This window comes from Canis lupus, chromosome 16 (genome assembly GCF_003254725.2).
Source record: "Canis lupus dingo isolate Sandy chromosome 16, ASM325472v2, whole genome shotgun sequence".
Lineage (NCBI taxonomy): Eukaryota > Metazoa > Chordata > Mammalia > Carnivora > Canidae > Canis > Canis lupus.
This window is the reverse complement of record NC_064258.1, coordinates 400,537-418,633: the sequence shown is the minus strand read 5'-3', so window position 1 is coordinate 418,633 and position 18,097 is coordinate 400,537. Positions and strand designations below refer to the sequence as shown.

At 67.1% G+C, this 18,097-nt stretch overlaps 1 protein-coding gene across 1 annotated transcript in view; it reads right to left on the bottom strand.

Moving 5' to 3' along the window:
• TNS3 (tensin 3) overlaps positions 1–18,097 on the bottom strand; it is a 156,559-nt gene that overhangs the window by 82,140 nt on the left and 56,322 nt on the right. Inside the window, exons 5-10 of the mRNA XM_049095289.1 lie at positions 10,957–11,015; positions 9,378–9,549; positions 5,924–5,974; positions 4,649–4,771; positions 3,434–3,498; positions 1,990–2,073 (exon numbers count right to left, since the gene is read on the bottom strand). Of these exons, the coding sequence (XP_048951246.1) occupies positions 1,990–2,073; positions 3,434–3,498; positions 4,649–4,771; positions 5,924–5,974; positions 9,378–9,527 (473 nt within the window). The 5' untranslated portion in view covers positions 9,528–9,549; positions 10,957–11,015. The remainder of the gene's footprint in view (positions 1–1,989; positions 2,074–3,433; positions 3,499–4,648; positions 4,772–5,923; positions 5,975–9,377; positions 9,550–10,956; positions 11,016–18,097) is intronic.

The window sequence follows — 18,097 nt, the reverse complement described above, 5'->3', positions numbered from 1 at the left end:
CATCGGGCTCCCTGCATGGAGCCTGCCTCTCCCTCTGCCTGTGTCTCTGCCTCTCTCTCTGTGTCTCTCATGAATCAATAAATAAAATATTTTTAACAAAAGAAGTAAATCTTTAAAAAGTAGAAGACCCGAATGGACATTTTTCAAAAGCAGAGGTGCAGACGGCCAACGGACACTTGAAAAGATGCTCAACGTCACTGGTCATCAGGGAAATGCAAATCAAAGCCACGATGAGATGCCACCTCACACCTGTCACGATGGCTACAATTAACACAGGAAAGAACAGGTGTTGGTGAGGATGAGGAGGACTTGGGCCCCGGGTGCACCGTTGGTGGGAATGCACACACTGGGGCAGCCACTCCAGAAAACAGTGGGGAGGGTCCTCAAAATGTTAAAAATAGAAATACGACGTGCTCCAGTAGCTCCCCTCGAGGGCATCTACCTGGCCAAACAAAACACTTGCTTGAAAAGACACTCTGCCCCCGTGTTCACCGCAGCGCTGAGCGGAGCCACGGAGGCACCCGACTGCCCACCCACGGTGGAGGGACGGAGGTGTGTGTACAGCACAGGATGTAATCAGCCGTAAGAAAGGAGGAAATCTTGCCAACCACAACGCCGACGGACCTCGAAGGTGATAGGCACAGTAAGGTAAGTCGGACGCAGAAAGACAGAGATCACGTGACCTCACTTACAGCTGGAATCTAAGAAACAAAACAAAGGAACAAACAAAACGGACTCAAGAACTCACAGATGCAGACAACAGATGGGTGGTTGCGAGAGGCAGGGGTTGCTGGATGGGCAAAAGGAGGAAGATGGAGGGGAGGAAGAGGAGGAGGGGGAGGAGGCAGGAGGAGGGAGGAGAGGAAGAGGAGGGGAGGGGGAGAAGGGGAAGGAGAGAGAGGGAGGAAGAGGAGGAGGGGGAGGAGGGAGGAGGAGGGAGGGGAGGAGAGGGAGGAGGGGAGGGAGAGAGAGGGAGGAAGAGGAGGAGGAGGGAAGAGGAGGAAGGGGAGGAAGGGGAGGAGGGACGAGGGGGAGGGAGGGAGAAGGAGGGAGGGGAGGAGGGGGAGGAGAGGAGAGGGAGGGGAGAGAGGGAGGAAGAGGAAACGGAGGGGGAGAAGGAAGAGGGGGAGGAAGGAGGAGGAGGGGGAGGAGGGAGGAGGAGGGAGGGGAGGAGGGAGAGGAGAGAGGGAGAAGGAGGAGGGGAGGGAGGAGGGGGAGGTAAAGAGGGAAGGGAAGGAGGGAGGAGGAGGATGGTGGGGAGGAAGAGGAGGGGAGGGGGTGAGGGAGGGAGGAGGGGAGGAGGAGAAGGGAGGAGGAAGAGGGAGGGCAGTGGAGGAGGTGGAGAGAGAGGGAGGGGGAGGGAGAAGGAGGAGAGAGAAGGAGAAAGAGGAGAAGGGAGGGAGGAGAGAGGGGGAGGAGGAGGGGGGAGGCAGGGGAAGGGGAAGCAGTCCTCCCGGTGTGTGCAGACCCTCAGTGGGGTCACCCACATTCAGGTCACACCCTGCCCAGGCCGCGGCCCCACTTCCTGGCCTTGGAACCTGCTCAGGGAGAAGGGGCGCTGGACGGCCCAGGGAACCAAGGGCCCGTGACCAGGACTCTAAGGAAGCGCCGTTTTCCTGCAGGTGCCCGTCTTCCCCGTCTTCCCGTCTTCCCTGTGGGGTTGATGCCCCGGCTCAGGCCCCACGCTGTCAGCGCAGTGCTCTCGCTGCAGGAGGCTCGGGGACAGACAGAGGAGGTGCCCTGCGGCTCCCAGAACCCCTTTCCCAGCGGGAAACACGCCCGAGCCTGCGTCCTGGACGGCGGCCCTCCGTCAGCCACACCGCGGCGCCGCGGGACCAGGCGGCTGGGACAGGACGTGCTCGGCTCTGTGTCACCCTGGGCTCCAGCCCTCCCCTGTGCTCTCGGCGGGGCAGGGAGGTGGCCCTTTGGTCCCCACGCTCCGAGACGAATCCCACTGGCAGCTCGCTCCGGTTGGGGACGCAGACGTACCGTTTCTGGGAAGGCTGCATTAAATCCGAGACTTTATCGTCGTAGAACTTCTTCATCGCAAATCTGTCGAGGGCCTGGTCAGCGCTGAGGGGGAGGGAGACACGGCATTACCCCGTGCACGGCAAGGGGGCAGGGGGCAGGGACAGGCGCTGTGGCCCCCGAGCCAGCGAGCGACCAGCATCCGACCAGCCGCGCCCCTGCAGCAGCTGAGCACACCACCCCCTCCCCCCCCCCCCCCCCGCCTCCTCCTGCACCCCGGCCCAGGAGCACCCGGTCCAGGCCACCATGGAGGCCGGGCCCGCGGCTCTGAACACCGTGCAGGGCGGCACCCTGACCCGTCCCACGGCCACAGCGGCCCCACGACGGCAGGCAGCAGCGGAGGCTCCGGATCATGCAGCGTGGGGCGCGGCCGGCTAGCGGCACCCAGGAGTGGGTGCCCCCTGGGGCCAGCTGGGGACGCGCAGGGGGTCCTCACCTCCAGCTGGAGGGGTCGGACGGTGGCACCGGCGAGGCAGGTGGCCCCGGAGCCCTTGGGGATGCCCGTGCGGCCCCCAGGTCTCTGCCACAGGCACCCCTGCCGCCCAACCGCCCCATGCCTACCTGCAGCTCTACAAGCCCCGCGAGCCAAGGAGGAGGAGGGAGCGGGAGCCGCAGACGCACACACACAGATGCTGTCCCCGAGGGGGGACCTGGGGTGCACGAGGGCCTGGGATACCTCCCGGGCAGACACGGGCTCCGCACTTCGGGTCCCGAGCGAATGCTCGGAAAGTCAGAGTCCACTCCTTAGTGTGGACAGCGCGGGTTCACCGCTGCTGTGAGCGGGCACCTGTGCCCCCAGGAGGTGCAGCCCACGCCCCACAGAGCGGCCACTGACGGGAAAGAGCAAACCCACGGAAAACGGCAGTTTTGGACTGGATTTCAGCGTGAGTGAGATGCGTGCTCAGGGCACCAGGTGTCTGGGGGGCGTGGTGTCTGGGGGGCAACGCATCTGGGGGGCATGGCATCTGGGGGCACCACGTATCTGGGGGGCACTGCGTCCGGGGGCACCGCCCGCTGCCCCAGAGCCAGCAGGTTCCCACTGACCTCCCCGGCCCCCCCGCCCCTGCTGGCGAGTCTCAGGCCGCCCTCTGGCCTCCTGGGGACCAGGGGGGACCCGGCCTCCCACTCACGAGTCAGGACCTCGAACGAGCCTGAGCCTCTGCCTTGCGGTTGGTAAAGGAGAGGGCACAGCTCGCCGCCCGGGTCTCCAGGGAGGATCGGGGGAGAAAACAGCTCTTTGTGCAGCGCTTCCCGGAGGCCCAGGCTCCCCAACCCGGCGGCTGTGAGCACCCGTGAGCACCCGGCTGCAGGGATGCGCGTGGGGCCCCGCCAAGCCGCCCCAGACCCCCCATGCCTGCCATGGCCCACACCCCCCACGCCCGCCTCAGCACGGGCCCCCGCCTACCTGGCCGACACGTTGGTGAAGTGCATGTAGGAGGATATGACCACGCCGATGCGTCCCTTGCCGCCCTGCAGGACACAGAAGGGGACTCAGTTTCCCTGGACTTCCGCGGCGGGGACGCGGCACCATTCACCGGATCTGGGGGGCAACACGCACGGACGGCAGCAGCGTGCATGCTGGGAGCCCCCGCAGGAGCCCACGCCACCGGGGCATCGGGGGCACACCGAGGGCAGACCCACAAGGGGGGCCGGGCCCCTGCCCGGGTCCCCCCGCGGCCACCAGCGTGCAGAGGAGGAGGCTGCTACATGACTTCACTGCAAGGGACGGGACCTGGGTGCCGGGTCTGGGGGCCGTGAGCACAGCTGGGGGCGTCACACCGCTGCCCGCTCCACACGGGAACCGTGGCCCCAGCCTGCAGAGCTCAGCATGGCCACAGGCGGGCGGCCAGCCAGGACCGAGGGCCGGCACGACCCGCAGGACGCGCTGCACGGGGGCGCTCGGCTGCCACAGGCCACCCGCACTCAGGGCCGCGGACGGCCGCCTCCCGGAACACGTCACCAGCCCCCGATCAACAGCGGGAGAGCCACTGCTCCCCACCCCGCATCCTGCAGCCTGAGACCCGAGAGCCGTTCTGTGTCCGGGCAGCTCGAGAGGACCCGAAGGGACCCCGTTCCACGACACGCGACGACCCCACGTCACTGAGCACGTCTGATGGAAGTGCGGCCGGGCCTGCCCTGGAGCCGCATCCCGAGAGACGCCCAAGTCCTGGCAATAGCCCGAGGTCCCCAGAGCCCGAAACATAAAACCACGTAAAGAGGGGCCCCTGGGGGGCTCAGCGGTTGAGCATCAGCCTTCAGCCCAGAGCATAACCCCAGGGTCTTGGGTTCGAGTCCCACATCGGGCTCCCTGCGTGGAGCCTGCTTTTCCCTCTGCTTGTGTCTCTGCCTCTCTCTCTCTCTCTGGGTCTCTTGTGAATAAATAAAATATTAAAAAAAAAAACAGCTAAAAAAAATAAATAAAACCACATAAAAATAAAACGGTTCGCTACTGTCGACGCCTTTCGTGAGCATCCATGTGTCCAGCTCTGCGCTCGGGGAACCCCAGGCCTGCATGTTCTAGGGCCGGACTCCAGTGCGGGGAGCGGTGGGGACAAGTATGGGAACGTGACCGCAGACGCCGCCGGACCGGACACTGAGCGGGAGGCCGTCTCGCACTCACCCTGCAGTGGATGACCACCACGTGCTGCGGGTCGCTGTTGAGCCAGGATTCCTGCGCCTTGCAGATGGTGCACACCTGGTCCAGGGGCGGCGCGTGGAGCTCCGGCCAGCCCACGTCCAGGATCTGCAACGAGAGGCAGGCTCAGGGGCGCCCCGCGGCCCACGGCTCCCCATCTCCCGGAACCCCCGAGGGCCAGGAAGGAGCACGCCTCCACCTCCTTGTCTGAGGCTGCCGGGGACTGCGGCTACGCTCCTCAGCCGCCAGGGAGCCCCGGGGGCCTCATGCGGGACGCGGGACGCGGAGCCCGGCCACCCGGCAAGCCGACCGCCCCCGCGGGATGCCCGGCGAGCCCGACGCTGCCTGCTCTACCGTCCGTCCCTGAAGGCGGAGGGGAGCAGTGCTCGCTCTTCTAAAGAAGTGACAGAAATAGTGCAAAGCGATGGGAAAAAGGATACGGTGACATAGGACCACGTCGTGCAGCGTTCAAGCTCTCCCCTAAACCTTTATGACCGAAAAGATCAACGCGTGCTTAGTTAGGAGGCCGTGACGGGCAGCAGGCTGAAGATGCCAGGAGTGGAGACGCTCGGGGCTTGATGCTGGCGGTGGGGACACGGACCCCCATGGGAGCAGCCGTGGACGGCCGCGGGGGCGCACGCAAGCCCGGGGGGCGCGGAACACGGTCCGCCCGTGGATGGCGCCGACGTCAGCACTCAATCACGGGTGCTGCGAGGTGCTGCCCCTGAAGTCGGGGCCCAGGGATGTCCCTGTGTGTTTTTACAACTTCCCATGAATCTTTAATTATTCCAAACTAAAGAAATTAATTTAAAAATGACCCACAGAGGCGCCTTGCTGGCTCAGTCAGCAGAGTGTACGACTCTTGATATCCGGGTTGTGAGTTCGAGCCCCGCGACAGGTGCACAGATTGCTTAAAAATAAAAGATCTTTAGGGGCGCCTGGGTGGCTCAGCGGTGGAGCATCTGCCTTCGGCCCAGGGCGTGACCCCCAGGTCCTGGAATCAAGTCCTGCATCGGGCTCCCTGCATGGAGCCTGCTCCTCCCTCTGCCTGTGTCCTTGCCTCTCTCTCTTGTGTCTCTTATGAATAAATAAAATCCTTAAAAACAATAAAGTCTTTAAAAAAAAAAAACCCACAGTTAAGCCCAGTCCCCAATACCCCTTATGAGGTCACGTCCCGCAGAGACTTGAGCTGTTTTTTGCAGGAGCAGATAAGCATCGGGGACATTTGATGAAACCCAACATAAGGGACCCGGGTGGTACCTTTGGGTTCAGCTTCGTGAGGTCGTATCTCTTTTCGGAAAGGTTCAGTACCTGGGAAGGGGGAATAAAAGGCCATCAGACAAGCCAGTGTCCTTGGAGGTCAAGGGGGAAAGGGCTGCTGTTCACGCGTCACCTGCCATCTGCCTTCGAGGGACCGAGGGACGGGAAAGATTCAAACGTGTATGGAAATGTGACCATCACAGAACGAAAAACCGGCAGAGAACGAACACGTAAGGGCAGCGGATGCACCTGCAGGGGGGCCGCCCCGGGAGGCCGGGCTCACTCGGGGGGCACGGGGGACAGCGAGGGCCTTCATGAAGGGCCGGGTCCTGTCGGGGGAACGCGGCCACCTTCCTCTGAGCCCCACACCCTCTGGCCCGATAAGACAGGCACGCTGGGCGGCCTCGGTCAGCAGCCCGTGGGTGCAGGAGCTGTGCCAGCTGCTCGTTCACCCACCAGAGGACGCAGGTGTAGACGGGAGAGAGACGAGCCCACCCCGGGGTTCCTAACTCTACGAGGCACGCCCAGGGGCCTTCCTTCCTTCAGACCCTACAAAGTAGTCCTGGGGTCCTTGTCCCAACATAAGGCAGAGACCCCTGCCCTCGAAGGTGTGCGGGGGCGGGGGTGGGCTCTGGCCCTACCAGGGTGGAGGGAAGAATACTCCGGACCCTGGTTCCCTGCCGCCCGGAGCCCAGGACCCTCGGGTGGATGGAGGTGGGGGCACAGGTGCGGGCACCAGGAGCGCGCGGGCCCCCGGGCCAGGCCTCAGGACGGGGACGGCTCCGCAGAGCACATGGCCCCGGGAGGCGTCTCCCTGCCTCGCCTGCCATCAGGCCACCCCAAGGACCAGCGTCGGACTGCGCAGGTGCTGGGGCATCGGGAGCCGGGTGCGCTGCACGGCCGCATGCCGGGGAAAGGAGACGGTCGGCTCTCCGTGCGCGGCTTCCAGGGCCCGGAAGGCGGCAACCGCGACCTTGTCCTCAGGCAAAGGTCAGTGGCTTGGGCAGGTGCGGGGGCAGGTGCAGGGGCAGGTGGGGGGCAGGTGCGGGGGTAGGTGCAGGGGCAGGTGGGGGAGTAGGTGGGGGGAAGGAGGGAGGCAGAAACGGGCGCAGGGGCGGGGGGAGGGGCGGGGAAGGTGGGGGGCAGGTGGGGGGGCAGGAGGGGGGCAGGTGCAGGGCAAGTGAGGGGCAGGTGCGGGGGCAGGTACGGGGGCAGGTGCGTGGGCAGGTGGTGGGGCAGGTGGGGGACAGGTGCGGGGGCAGGTGGGGGTAGGTGGGGGGGCAGGTGCGGGGCAGGTGCAGGGGCAGATGGGGGGGCAGGTGCGGGGGCAGGTGGGGGGGCAAGTGCAGGGCAGGTGGGGGGTAGGTGCGGGGGCAGGTGCTGGGGCAGGTGGGGGGGCAAGTCCAGGGCAGGTGGGGGCAGGTGCGGGGGCAGGTGGGAGGGCAGGCGCGGGGGCAGATGGAGGACAGATGCGGGGGCAGGTGGGGGGGTAGGTGAGGGGGCAGGTGGGCAGGTGCAGGGGCAGGTGGGGGAGGCAGGTGTGGGGGCAGGTGGGGGTGCAAGTGCGGGGAAGGTGGGGGGCAGGTGCGGGGGCCGGTGCGGGGGCAGGTGGGGGACAGGTGCGGGGGCAGGTGGGGGAGTAGGTGGGGGGGGAAGGAGGGGAGGCAGATGTGGGGGCAGGTGCGGGGCAGGTGCGGGGGCTGGTGCGGAGCAGGTGGCGGGGCAGGTGCGGGGGCAGGTGCTGGGGCAGGTGCAGGGGAAGGTGGGGGGGCTGGTGGGGGGCAGGTGAGGGGGCAGGTGGGGGGAAGGTGAAGGGACAGGTGGGGGGACAGGAGCGGGGGCAGGTGGGGGGCAGGTGGGGGGCAGGAGGGGGGGCAGGTTGGGGGGCAGGTGGGGGGACAGGTGCGGGGGCAGGTTGGGGGGCAGGTGTGGGGGGCAGGTGCGGTGGCAAGTGGAGGGCAGGTGGGGAGCAGGTGGGAGGGCAGGTGCAGGGCAGGTGTGGGGGCAGGTGGGGGACAGGTGCGGGGGCAGGTTGGGGGGCAGATGCGGGGGCAGGTTGGGGGATAGGTGGGGGGACAGGTGCAGGGGCAGGTGCTGGGGCAGGAGGGGGGCAGGTGCGGGGGCAGGTGCGGGGGCAGGTGCGGGGGCAGGTGGGGAGCAGGTGGGAGGGCAGGTGCAGGGCAGGTGTGGGGGCAGGTGCTGGGGCAGGTGGTGGTGCAGGTGCGGGGGCAGGTGCGGGGACAGGTTGGGGCAGGTCACGGGGGAGGTGCGGGGGCAGGTGCTGGGGCAGGTGCGGGGGAAGGTGGAGGGCAGGTGCGGGGGAAGGTGAGGGGGCAGGTGGAGGGCAGGTACGGGGCAGGTGTGGAGCAGGTGGGGGGGCAGGTGTGGGGGCAGGTGCTGGGGCAGGTGCGGGGGCAGGTGCGAGGGAAGGTGGGGCAGGTAGGGGGACAGGTGCGGGGGCAGGTGGGGGGGCAGGTGCGGGGCTGGTGGGGGGCAAGTGTGGGGCAGGTGGGGGGCAGGTGCGGGGGCAGGTGGGGGGCAGGTTGGGGAGTAGGTGGGGAGAAGGAGGGGAGGCAGATGCGGGGGCAGGTGCGGAGCAGGTGCGGGGGCCAGTGCTGGGGCAAGTGAGGGGGCAGGTGCAAGGGAAGGTGCGGGGCAGGTGGGGGGGCAGGTGGCGGGGCAGGAGGGGGGGCAGGTGCGGGGTGGTGTGGGGGCAGGTGGGGGGGCAAGTGTGGGGCCGGTGGGGGCAGGTGCGGGGCAGGTGGGGGGCAGGTGCGGGTGCAGGTGGGGGGCCGGTGGGGGACAGGTGAGGGGGCAGGTGCTGGGGCAGGTGGGGGGCAGGTGCGGGGGCAGGTGCGGTGGCAGGTTGGGGGGCAGGTGGGGGGCAGGTGGAAGGGCCGGTGCGGGGGCAGGTGCTGGGGCTGGTGAGGGGGCCGGTGCCCGGGAAGGTGGGGGGGGCAGGTGCGGGGGCAGGTGGGGGGGCAGGTTCGGGGGAAGGTGGGGGGGCAGGTGGGGGGCAGGTGCAGGGGCAGGTGGGGGAAAAGGTGTGGGGGAAGGTGCTGGGGCGGGTGGGGGGGCAGGTGCGGGGGCAATTGGGGGCACCTGGAGCTGATTCAACGGTCACCGCTTGGGGGGCTGCCGCCGCGGAACACCTGGGCAGCCAGGGACCCATGAGCCTCGGGCCCACATCTCTCCCTACAGGGGTTCCCCATGAAGTCGTCCTCGCCCCCGGGGTACAGGGGCTCCTGGGCACCCTCCCCCTGCCCCGTGGCTCGGGTCAGCAGGAGGGAAAGGCTCGGCCCTGCCAGCGGGGATGCGACTCCCCTGAGGCCGTCCAGCATCTCCCCTCTGTCCCCACATCCAGCGTCCCCATCTCTATGCTCAGTGTCCCCGCGCCATCCCTGAGCCCGGCGTCCCCCCTCTGTCCCCACGTCCAGCGCTCCCCCCGACTCACCAGGTAGTTGTCTCCGTGTTTGGACCTGAGCATGCGCGTCACCTCCTGCAGATTGTGCAGGTAGGACTCCTCCGAGCAGCCGGCGGGGAAGGACACCGCGATGATGCGCTCGGTGATGTAGGTGAGGTCCAGCTCGCGTCCGTCCTCCATGGTGGGGCTCGGCCCCGTGGGCCTAGGGGAGGGGGCCGGTCAGGAGCAGACGCGGGGGCGCCGGCTGCGGGCGCCGGGAACCTGAGTGCCCGACTCCTCGGGTTCTCCCGTCACAGGGCACCGGCCTCAACGCCCTCACCGTCCCGTGTGGGCCCCACTGGCCCCTGCAGCGCACACGGGGAGCAGCACAGGGAGATCCCCGAGGCGGCCCCGGAGGAGGAGCCTGTCCTGGCTCCTGGGGCTCAGGTCACACCAGGCAGGGGATGGTGGGAGCAGAGGCCGCACCGGGAGGCACGGGGAGGGGCTCGTCGGGTCCTGGCGTCACGTCCCAGGGCAGGTGCACAGGCCGCGGGGGGGACCCACGTATTTAGTGCCCCTTTTATACGTTTCTCTCCCGATTTTATAAAAATTCAAAAACAGACAAAATAGTTTAACAAACTGCTACATGCCCCTCATCTGACTTCAAAATCAGCACACGTGCCGCCCGCACCCTCTGCTCGGAGAAATCCTCGACACCGTATCAGCTCGGTTACGAACATGCGGGCAGCTCTTAGAAGGCAGAGGCCTTCTCGGAACACCCATGATACGGTTTCGTGCCCAAAACGTCCTCAGATCTGATACCACAGACTTAATTTTTTAAAGTTAACGTATTCAAATCAGGATGCCAACAATCACCAAGATCTTTTTTCTCTACCTCACGTACGACAAAGGGACACTAAAGAGTTTCGACTTCTTTTAAAAATTAAATGGGGGGGATCCCTGGGGGGCTCAGCAGTTGAGCACCTGCCTTCAGCCCAGGGCATGACTCTGGGGTCCTGGAATCGAGTCCTACATCGGGCTCCCTGCATGGAGCCTGCTTCTCCCTCTGCCTGGGTCTCTGCCTCTCTCTCTCTCTGCATCTCTCATGAATAAATAAATAAAATCTTAAAAATTTTTTAAATTGTGTTTTTGAACACTGATGTAAGAAGTAACCATGCGCCTTCGCCGGCAGCTGGCTAAGTGCACCTCCCGGGTTCCCGGGAGGCCCCAACGTTCACCCGTGCAATTAAGCCACAGCTGTGCACGGAAAGAATCGCTTCCCCACAATCTGGGCTTTAACGTGGGGAGGAGGCTGCATCCAGGAAAAGAAAGGAAAAAACAAAACAAAACAAAAACCTTGATACATATCACCTTTGGACATTTATTCCCAGAGTTCAAGAAGGAAGAAAAGAAAGAAAACAGAGGAAAGAAAGGAAAGGAAAGAAAGGAAAGAGAAAGAAAGAAAGAAAGAAAGAAAGAAAGAAAGAAAGAAAGAAAGAAAGAAAGAAAAGAAAAAGAAAGAAAGAAAGAAAAAAAGAAATGACGATGACCACAGAGTAAAGCAACACTAAGCACCAAGCTCAGGCTCCCCTGGGAGGTGTGGCCCCAGGTAGGGGCCACCTGGACTCACCTGGATGGTCTGGCACAGCCGAGAGCAGCAGATGGTGCAGGGGTCCCACCCCCAGGAGCCTGCGAACGACAGAGCACGGGTCATTCTGGTCCCCCAGCCTCCAGCCCCCCAGAAGGCAGGACACCGCCGCTCCCGGTTTGGTCGCAGGTGGGAAGTCAAACGCGGTGACCGCGCCCGGCAACTGTGTGGGTAGGAATCTCCCCCAACTCCGAAGGAAGGCAACCGAGGCTCAAGGGGTGTGCAAGGCCCTGCCCAAGGCGGGGGACACAGGAGACCCTTCCACGACGCGCCAGCTCCTTTCCGCGTCCGGGCCCACGCCTCAGGCGATGCCGGGGACGTGTACAGCGGGACGCCCGGAGCCCCTGGCCCTCCCTCCTGCCTCCCAGTGACCCTGGGCCTGGGGAGCCCTTCTCAGGCTCAGATGCGCCCCTTCCCCGTGCCCCACTGGGCACCCGGCTCATCCTGGCTCCAGACTGAAGGAAGGGACAAAGAATCCCCAGGCTCCTTGGGATCAGAGACGGAATCCCAGCAGTCACCCCAACGGCGTCCGAAGCCAGTGGCCAACCAGAGGCCGTGACCCGGGCTCCCACCCCCCCGGGGACCGGGGGCCACCAGGTGACACTGGGACAGCGGCCCCTCGGCTGCCCGGACGCTCGCTGTCTCTGTGCATCTTTACTCAGGAGAAAAGAATCCGCCTACACTCGGGGTTCAGACACGCACGCCTCCGGGCACACACAGCGCGGTTCACGGCTGAGGAATGACCCAGAAGGCCCCCCGGCCCCCCGGCCCCCCGCCCCCTTGGTACGGGCCCCAAGCCCCCAGCGTTCCCGCCGCCTGCCTCCCCGGGAAGCCTCCCGGGCACACCCCGCTCTCAGGGCCCGGGTGCCTTGGGGAGAACGCAAGCGTTTCCTGGGCTCCCTGCTCATGCCCCCCCTCCCCCGCCTCTGCCCGGCCAGGCCCCCTTCACCCCCGCCCCTCCCCGCTCTGGCACATGCTTATCGCGGTGGCTCCCAGCGGCCTGCGAACCGAGGAAGGGCCGGGGGTGCCTGTGCAATCTGCAGCAAAGGTCACAAGGCGTCAGGGAAGCCGCCAGCCCACGACGCCCCAGGAGCCCCTCCACTGGACCCGAGCCGACCTGACACCCTGCTGAGGCCACCGGCCCCCACGCTGGCAGTGGTCCTGGGGCCACACACGGGAAGCCAGTCCCCCTGGCGGGGCGGCCGCTCCACCCTCGAACACTCTCTAGCTCAACGCGCTGCCCCGGCGACTGACCCGCGTCTCTTCTGCTCACAGAGGTGCTTTTACACGACAAACAGGCACCGCAGGCGCAGCTCTGCAGCCCAGGATGCGAGCCCACGTCCCTTCCCGGAGGAGACAGGTGACACCTGCGCGCGCACACCGCGTCCTGGATTAGAGGCGCACGCGGCCCCCGGGCTCAGGCCCCCGGGCTCAGGGCGGCTGATGCCTTTGCTGGGAGGAGCTGGGCCAGGTGTGGTCGGGGGCCAGGCTCCTGCGAAGCTGTTACGAGCACCTGCCCCAGGATGCACACGCTGCCACCTGCACCTGCGACACAGGCAGCGCCCTCCCCGGGCTCAGCGGCAGCCGCAGCCACAACAGGAACCCCGTCCCTACCCCAGCTGCAGTTAGGGACCTGCTCTCCATACATGGATCCTGCACTGACCCGACCACAGTCCTCGGGCAGACCCGCAGCCGCCACGCAAACCTCACCCCTTCCTACAGCAGGGCTCGGAAGAGGCCCCCATACGGAGCCCCACCCTGCAGAACCCTGAACCCTGGCCCCCTCCTAGGACCTCACCCCAGCCCCCCTACAGACCCTGCTCCGGAGCCTTTCTACAGACCCACCCCCGACCCCCTCCTATAGAATCCCCCCAGATTCCATCCTACAGACCACGTGCCAGGCCCCACTTCCTACAGACCCTACCCCCAATCCCCTCCTACAGACCCCACTCCAGCACCCCCTTCTAGACCCCACCTGCAGCCCCCCTCCTACTGGACCCCACCTGCAGCCCCCCGTCCTACAGACCCCACCCTGCAGCCCCTGTCCTACTGGACCCCACCTGCAGCTCCCCATCCTATAGACCCCACCTGCAGCCCCCCATCCTACAGGGCCCCGTTGTCAGACCCCGTGGGTAGCTCTAGACCAGGTAACAGTGTCCTAAGCTCTGGCGAGGGCCCCTGGCCTGGCAGCTCACACCCTGGCCCCCCACAGGACAGGCCTTGAGGGGCGGCTGGGCTCCTGCCTGCATCCTGCCAGCTGTGGCCTCATGGGAGACACCGTGGGTGACTTGATCCAGACGGCAGGGACCTCCCGAGGGCCTGTCGCTCCTTCCCTCGCTCCTGGGCCTGCCCCTGGGAGGCAGCAGCAGAACCAGACCAGGCCCACCCGCATCTCTGCTCGCTCAAACAGCCTGCGCCGCCCCAAGCCTAGCCCCGCAGCAGGGGGCCGGGTGCTCCCGGGGACACTGCCTGGTGGTGACCGATAAAGGACGCCGTGTGCACCACCCCAGACGCCCGCTCCGAAGGCCTCACCGTCCGATCCAACGACTCCCACCGGCCTGCGTTTCTGGAAAGAAGCCACAGGGCACGGGGGTCGGGACACTGCGTCCACACCTACAGCGGCCACCGCCTGGGCCAAGAGGGGCCCCACAAGGACTCCCCAGAACCAGGCCCGCGCAGCAGCTAACGAGCCCCCCGACCCTGCAGAGAAAGGGGCTCAGGCCCACCTCGCGGCAGGGGGGTCAGCTCCAACGCTGGCGGGCCGGGCCTGGAGGCCACCGCACAGGCTCACAGACGGACCCGGCTAGGGGGCGGGGGGCAGCAAGAGGGGGGACCCTGGGGCAGGCAGGTGGAGCCAGGGGGTCACAGGGGGCCAGCTGTCCCCGCAGGGCCACGCGGGGCGGCCAGTCCTTCAGAGGGAAGGCCTGCCCCCAAGCGAGGACCCTGCGGGCTCCAGCTGTGTGACTTTGGACGGGTGCCTCGGGCTCCCCATCTGCAAAATGGGCTACCGGGTACAGCAAGCCCTCTGGGGGGTGCTGTGGGGCCAGGGCAGGGCCGGCTTGGGGCAGGGGCACCCTTGGCACCCGGGATTCCCGCACATTCTGGAAGCCAGGAGGACGAGCAGACCTGCCTGATGAGGCCCGCGCCAGGGGCGGTGTCCCCGAGTTGGCACCCGGTGGGCTGGACAGGTCCCGCGGGCAGATGAGGCTAATGTGGTGCTGTGTCCCCGCAGTCCCCTGCTGTGTGCCACGGGTGGGTGCCCCCCCTCCCCATCCCGGCCACAGCCCTCCTTCCAGCTCCCCCAGCACGGTCCACCCCTCCGGTGGACCCAAGACCTCTGCACGTGTCCCGTGGGTCCGGAACGCTCGCCCCCACTCAGCCCGGCTCCCGGGAGCCGCCGCCTCCTCCCCAGCAAGGCACCCCCGGTCCCCGCCCCGCTGCTGCGTCCTGGGAGGGCCCAGACCCCAGCGGCACGGGAGCAAGTGGCCGCAAGTGGCCGCGGGCGTTCTCATCCGTGAGGATGCTCGGGGCCCTGGCTCCCACGGCCCGTCCCCAGCAGCAGAGACAGCACTTGGGCTGTGGGAGGAGGGAGGGAAGGAGCCCGAAGGGCGGCCGGGCCGTGTAGAGGCTCGGAGGGGACGCTGTGACACTTTGGTGACGAGTGCCCAGGTCACTGTATCCTTAGGACACCCCGACCCGGCTGCCACCACGGGCACCCCCATCCCCGGACACGGGAACGTGGGGCATCTTGTTCCTCACCAGGAGGACCCTGAGCCCACTGGGGGCGAGGGGAGGGGGGCCCCGGGGCTGGAGATGACGGGCTGCCTGCGCCCCCGCTTCTCACCCTCTCCAGTTTGGGGGGAGGAGCAGAGAAAGCCCCTGGGCGCAGCGTGCAGGGCAGGGAGGCCGCGGGGCCGAGGCGCGGGGCTCAGGGGCTGCACCCCCCGGGCTGAGGGCCCAGAACCCGCAGCGTGAACAGTTCCGTCCAAAGGAACAAAAGGGGCGGTTGCGTAACCGAGGCCAGATTTCCAGGAAGCAGGGCCCTGGCTGGCGGTGGCGCAGGGAGCAGGCCTCGGTGCCCAGGAGGGAGGCGCTCGGAGCCGCGCGGGCACACGGAAAAAATAAACTGAAAACCTTGTTCAAAGGCAACAGCCAGCCCCGTGCAGCTGACACACCTCAGGGCAATCACGCCCGCCCTCCCCACCCGCAGGCAGGGGTGCAGGGGTACAGGGGCACGCGCCTTCCCGGGCGGCCTGACCTTGGAAACTGACGCCTCCTTCCGTGACTCAGTTTGCCTCACCTGGGAAGTGGCAGGTAAACATCCGCAGCCCCACCGTGCCACCCAGGACACGAGACACGAGATGCCCCCAGGCAGCCTTCCCGGGCCCGGGCAGCCGGCCAGCCCCACCGAAGGACGACCCTGGAGACAAAGTCACATGGGGAGGCGCACCCTGAACTCCCCTCAACCACCAGCAGCGGTTGCCATGGAACCTGGGGGGGGGGCGGACCTGCAAGGCTCAAGTTAGGAAGGGAAAGAGCCCGCAATAATCCCACGCTCCCAACACCCCGGCCGAGATCCTATCTGTGCTCATTTGTCCCCGACACCCAGATTCTGGAGGTGCAGGCTGGGGCACACCATATGGAAGCAGGACGTGGGGGGCGGGGGCGCTTGCTGAGGGCCGGGGGCCCGGGGCGGGGCAGGGGGCACAGAGCTCTCCCTGGAGCCTGGGGTCCCCAGGAGGGGGACCCGGGGGAGGGGCGTCCGACGCAGTGCTATGTGGAGCTCCTACGGCCCCTTGGCTGCGGAGCGGGGACAGGAGCCCATGGAGCAGGGGCGCCGGCGACACCCCGGGTGCCAGGAGCATGTGGCAGCCCCAGCCCGCAGGCCCCGAGCGGGGAACTCACCGAGCTGCTGAGGGGCCCGGCCCCGCTCCTTCCCGACTGCGCCTGGCCTCCCACCGCCGGCTCCTTCCCTGTGCCCTCTCCCCGCCCCTGGCAGCAGGTGGGTGCCCGCCCCCACGGCTGGGGAAGTCTCAAGGGCAGCGGCGCCCGCAGGCACGCCCAGCCCACAGCGGCAGCACGCATGCCTGCACCAGGGCACGGCCTGGGGCCCTGCACCCCCCACCAGGCAGGGCTGTGTCCTCAGGGTGACACCCACCCTCCGGGGAGCCGGGCTGTTGCCGGGGGCGGGGGGGGGGGGCACCCAGGGTCTCCACTATCCAAAGGCCCCACCCCCGCCCCAGCCCAGGCAGCCTGGATTGACTCCTGGGCGGGCAGGTGTGTGGCCTGCACCCGGAGCCCGGCAGGTGCCTGGCGCCCTCCCCGCCCTCCCCGCCCGCACCTGCCCTCCGCCCCTTTCCGTTCGCACCAAACCCAGAAGTGACCACAAAAACAATGCTGAAGTGTGTCGCCGGGCCAGGGGAGCAGCGGGCTCGCCCGGAGTCCCCGGGCGCCCAGATAAAAACATAGACGGGGCTGGGCATGCGTCAGATACGCCAAGCCCGTCCCTGGTCGCCCAGGGTCGCAAGAGGAAGGGCCCGCAGCAGGGCACGCCCCCCCCCCCGCCCCCCGGGGTCTGCACCGGCAACCAGCCCAGTTTCATCAGTAGCCGGTCGTGCCCCTGGAATTCAGGGGACAGCCTAGTGGGCTCACGCACAATTACGCCTCACGCACGCTTACTCTTGTGTCTTCATCGATCAGTGCGTCACGGGAACTCCTCTCCCCCTGGAGGACTCGGAGCCTTTCCTGGGACAGGAGGTCCCCCAGGCGGGTGGCAGGGCGACCGTGTCCCCGAGTCTGCAGCAGCGTTAACCCTGGGGCCGCGCATGTGCAGGTAGGAGTGAGCGCCCGGCTGCGGAGCCTGGACTGAGCGATGTGGGGGCGACGGCCAGGGTGCTGAGCACGCACCCCCCGCATGTGCAGACGGGAGGGTGTCGGGCAGGGCGGAGGGGCCACCACGGCAGGGGCCGGCTGAGACAGCGCTTGTGGCCCGAGGGGCATGTGCTTTGTTGGCGGGCTCCTGTCTTGCCACCGAGGCTGTCACAGGGGCCAAGGGACCGGCGGGGGGTCATACTCAAGAGGAGAGGGATGCACAGTGCCCTGGGGGCTCAGTGAGCTGAGGGAGGAAGGAAGGGAGGGAGGGAGGGAGGGAGGGAGGAGGGAGGGGAAGGAAGAGGAAGTGGGAGGGAGGGAGGGAGGGAGGGAGGGAGGGAGGACGGAGGAGGGAAGGGGGCCACCAGGCGGCCTGACGACCCACCATCAACGCCTTATCAGCGCATTGCCATCAATCGATTCCCCATCCTGGCGGTCGACCGTCGCCACGAGCAGCGGACGTTCCCATGCCTAGGACGCGCACGTGGGCCCATTCCCAAGCGAAACCACCAACAAAAAGCACAGAAATGCAAACCCAGCGCGTCGTGGGTACACGGCAGAGGGGACGGCAGCTCACGCTGGGCAGGAGGGCTAAGGCTGCACCCCTGGGTCGCCCTCGGCGGCACGGCCTGGGGACGCACAGATGCCAGCAAGACCCGAATGGGGAAACACGAGATGCACAAATATGGAGGCTCGACCACGGCCGGATCCACGTGAAGCTGTGGGCCACGTGCCGTGGATTCTCGTAAGCACGGTCTGCAGAAGCACACGACAGCCCAGCCCAGGAGTGTGTTTGAGTGTGCGATGCTCCTGCGGGCGCTGGGCCCTCCCCCCCTGCAGGAGGCCACGGCCACTCTGGACACCCCCGGGCCCCCCGCCCGCCGGCCCCACTCGTCACGTGGCCTCCGTCAACACTTCAGGAGGCGTCCCCAGAAGAGAATCGGGGGGCTTAACCCCGGAGCCCCCAAGGCCGGCGCGCGGCTGCCCGACGCTCACCCGTCCCGGTCTCCCGAGCTCTGGCTTTGCGTGTCTGGTCATATATCCCACGGGCTGTCGGAATCGAGGTCGCCGAACGCAGAACGGGCCCCGCGGGAGGCCGCTAACCTCCCGGCCCTGCGCTTCCCGTAAGGGGGGGACCGGGGCTTGCTGTGGTTCTGCTCTGACTCCTGGCGGGGCTGGGCCGAGGGGCAGCCTCCCCCCCCACCCCTGCCCCCGGGGCCCACACGCCCGGGGCCAGCCAACTTCCCCGGAC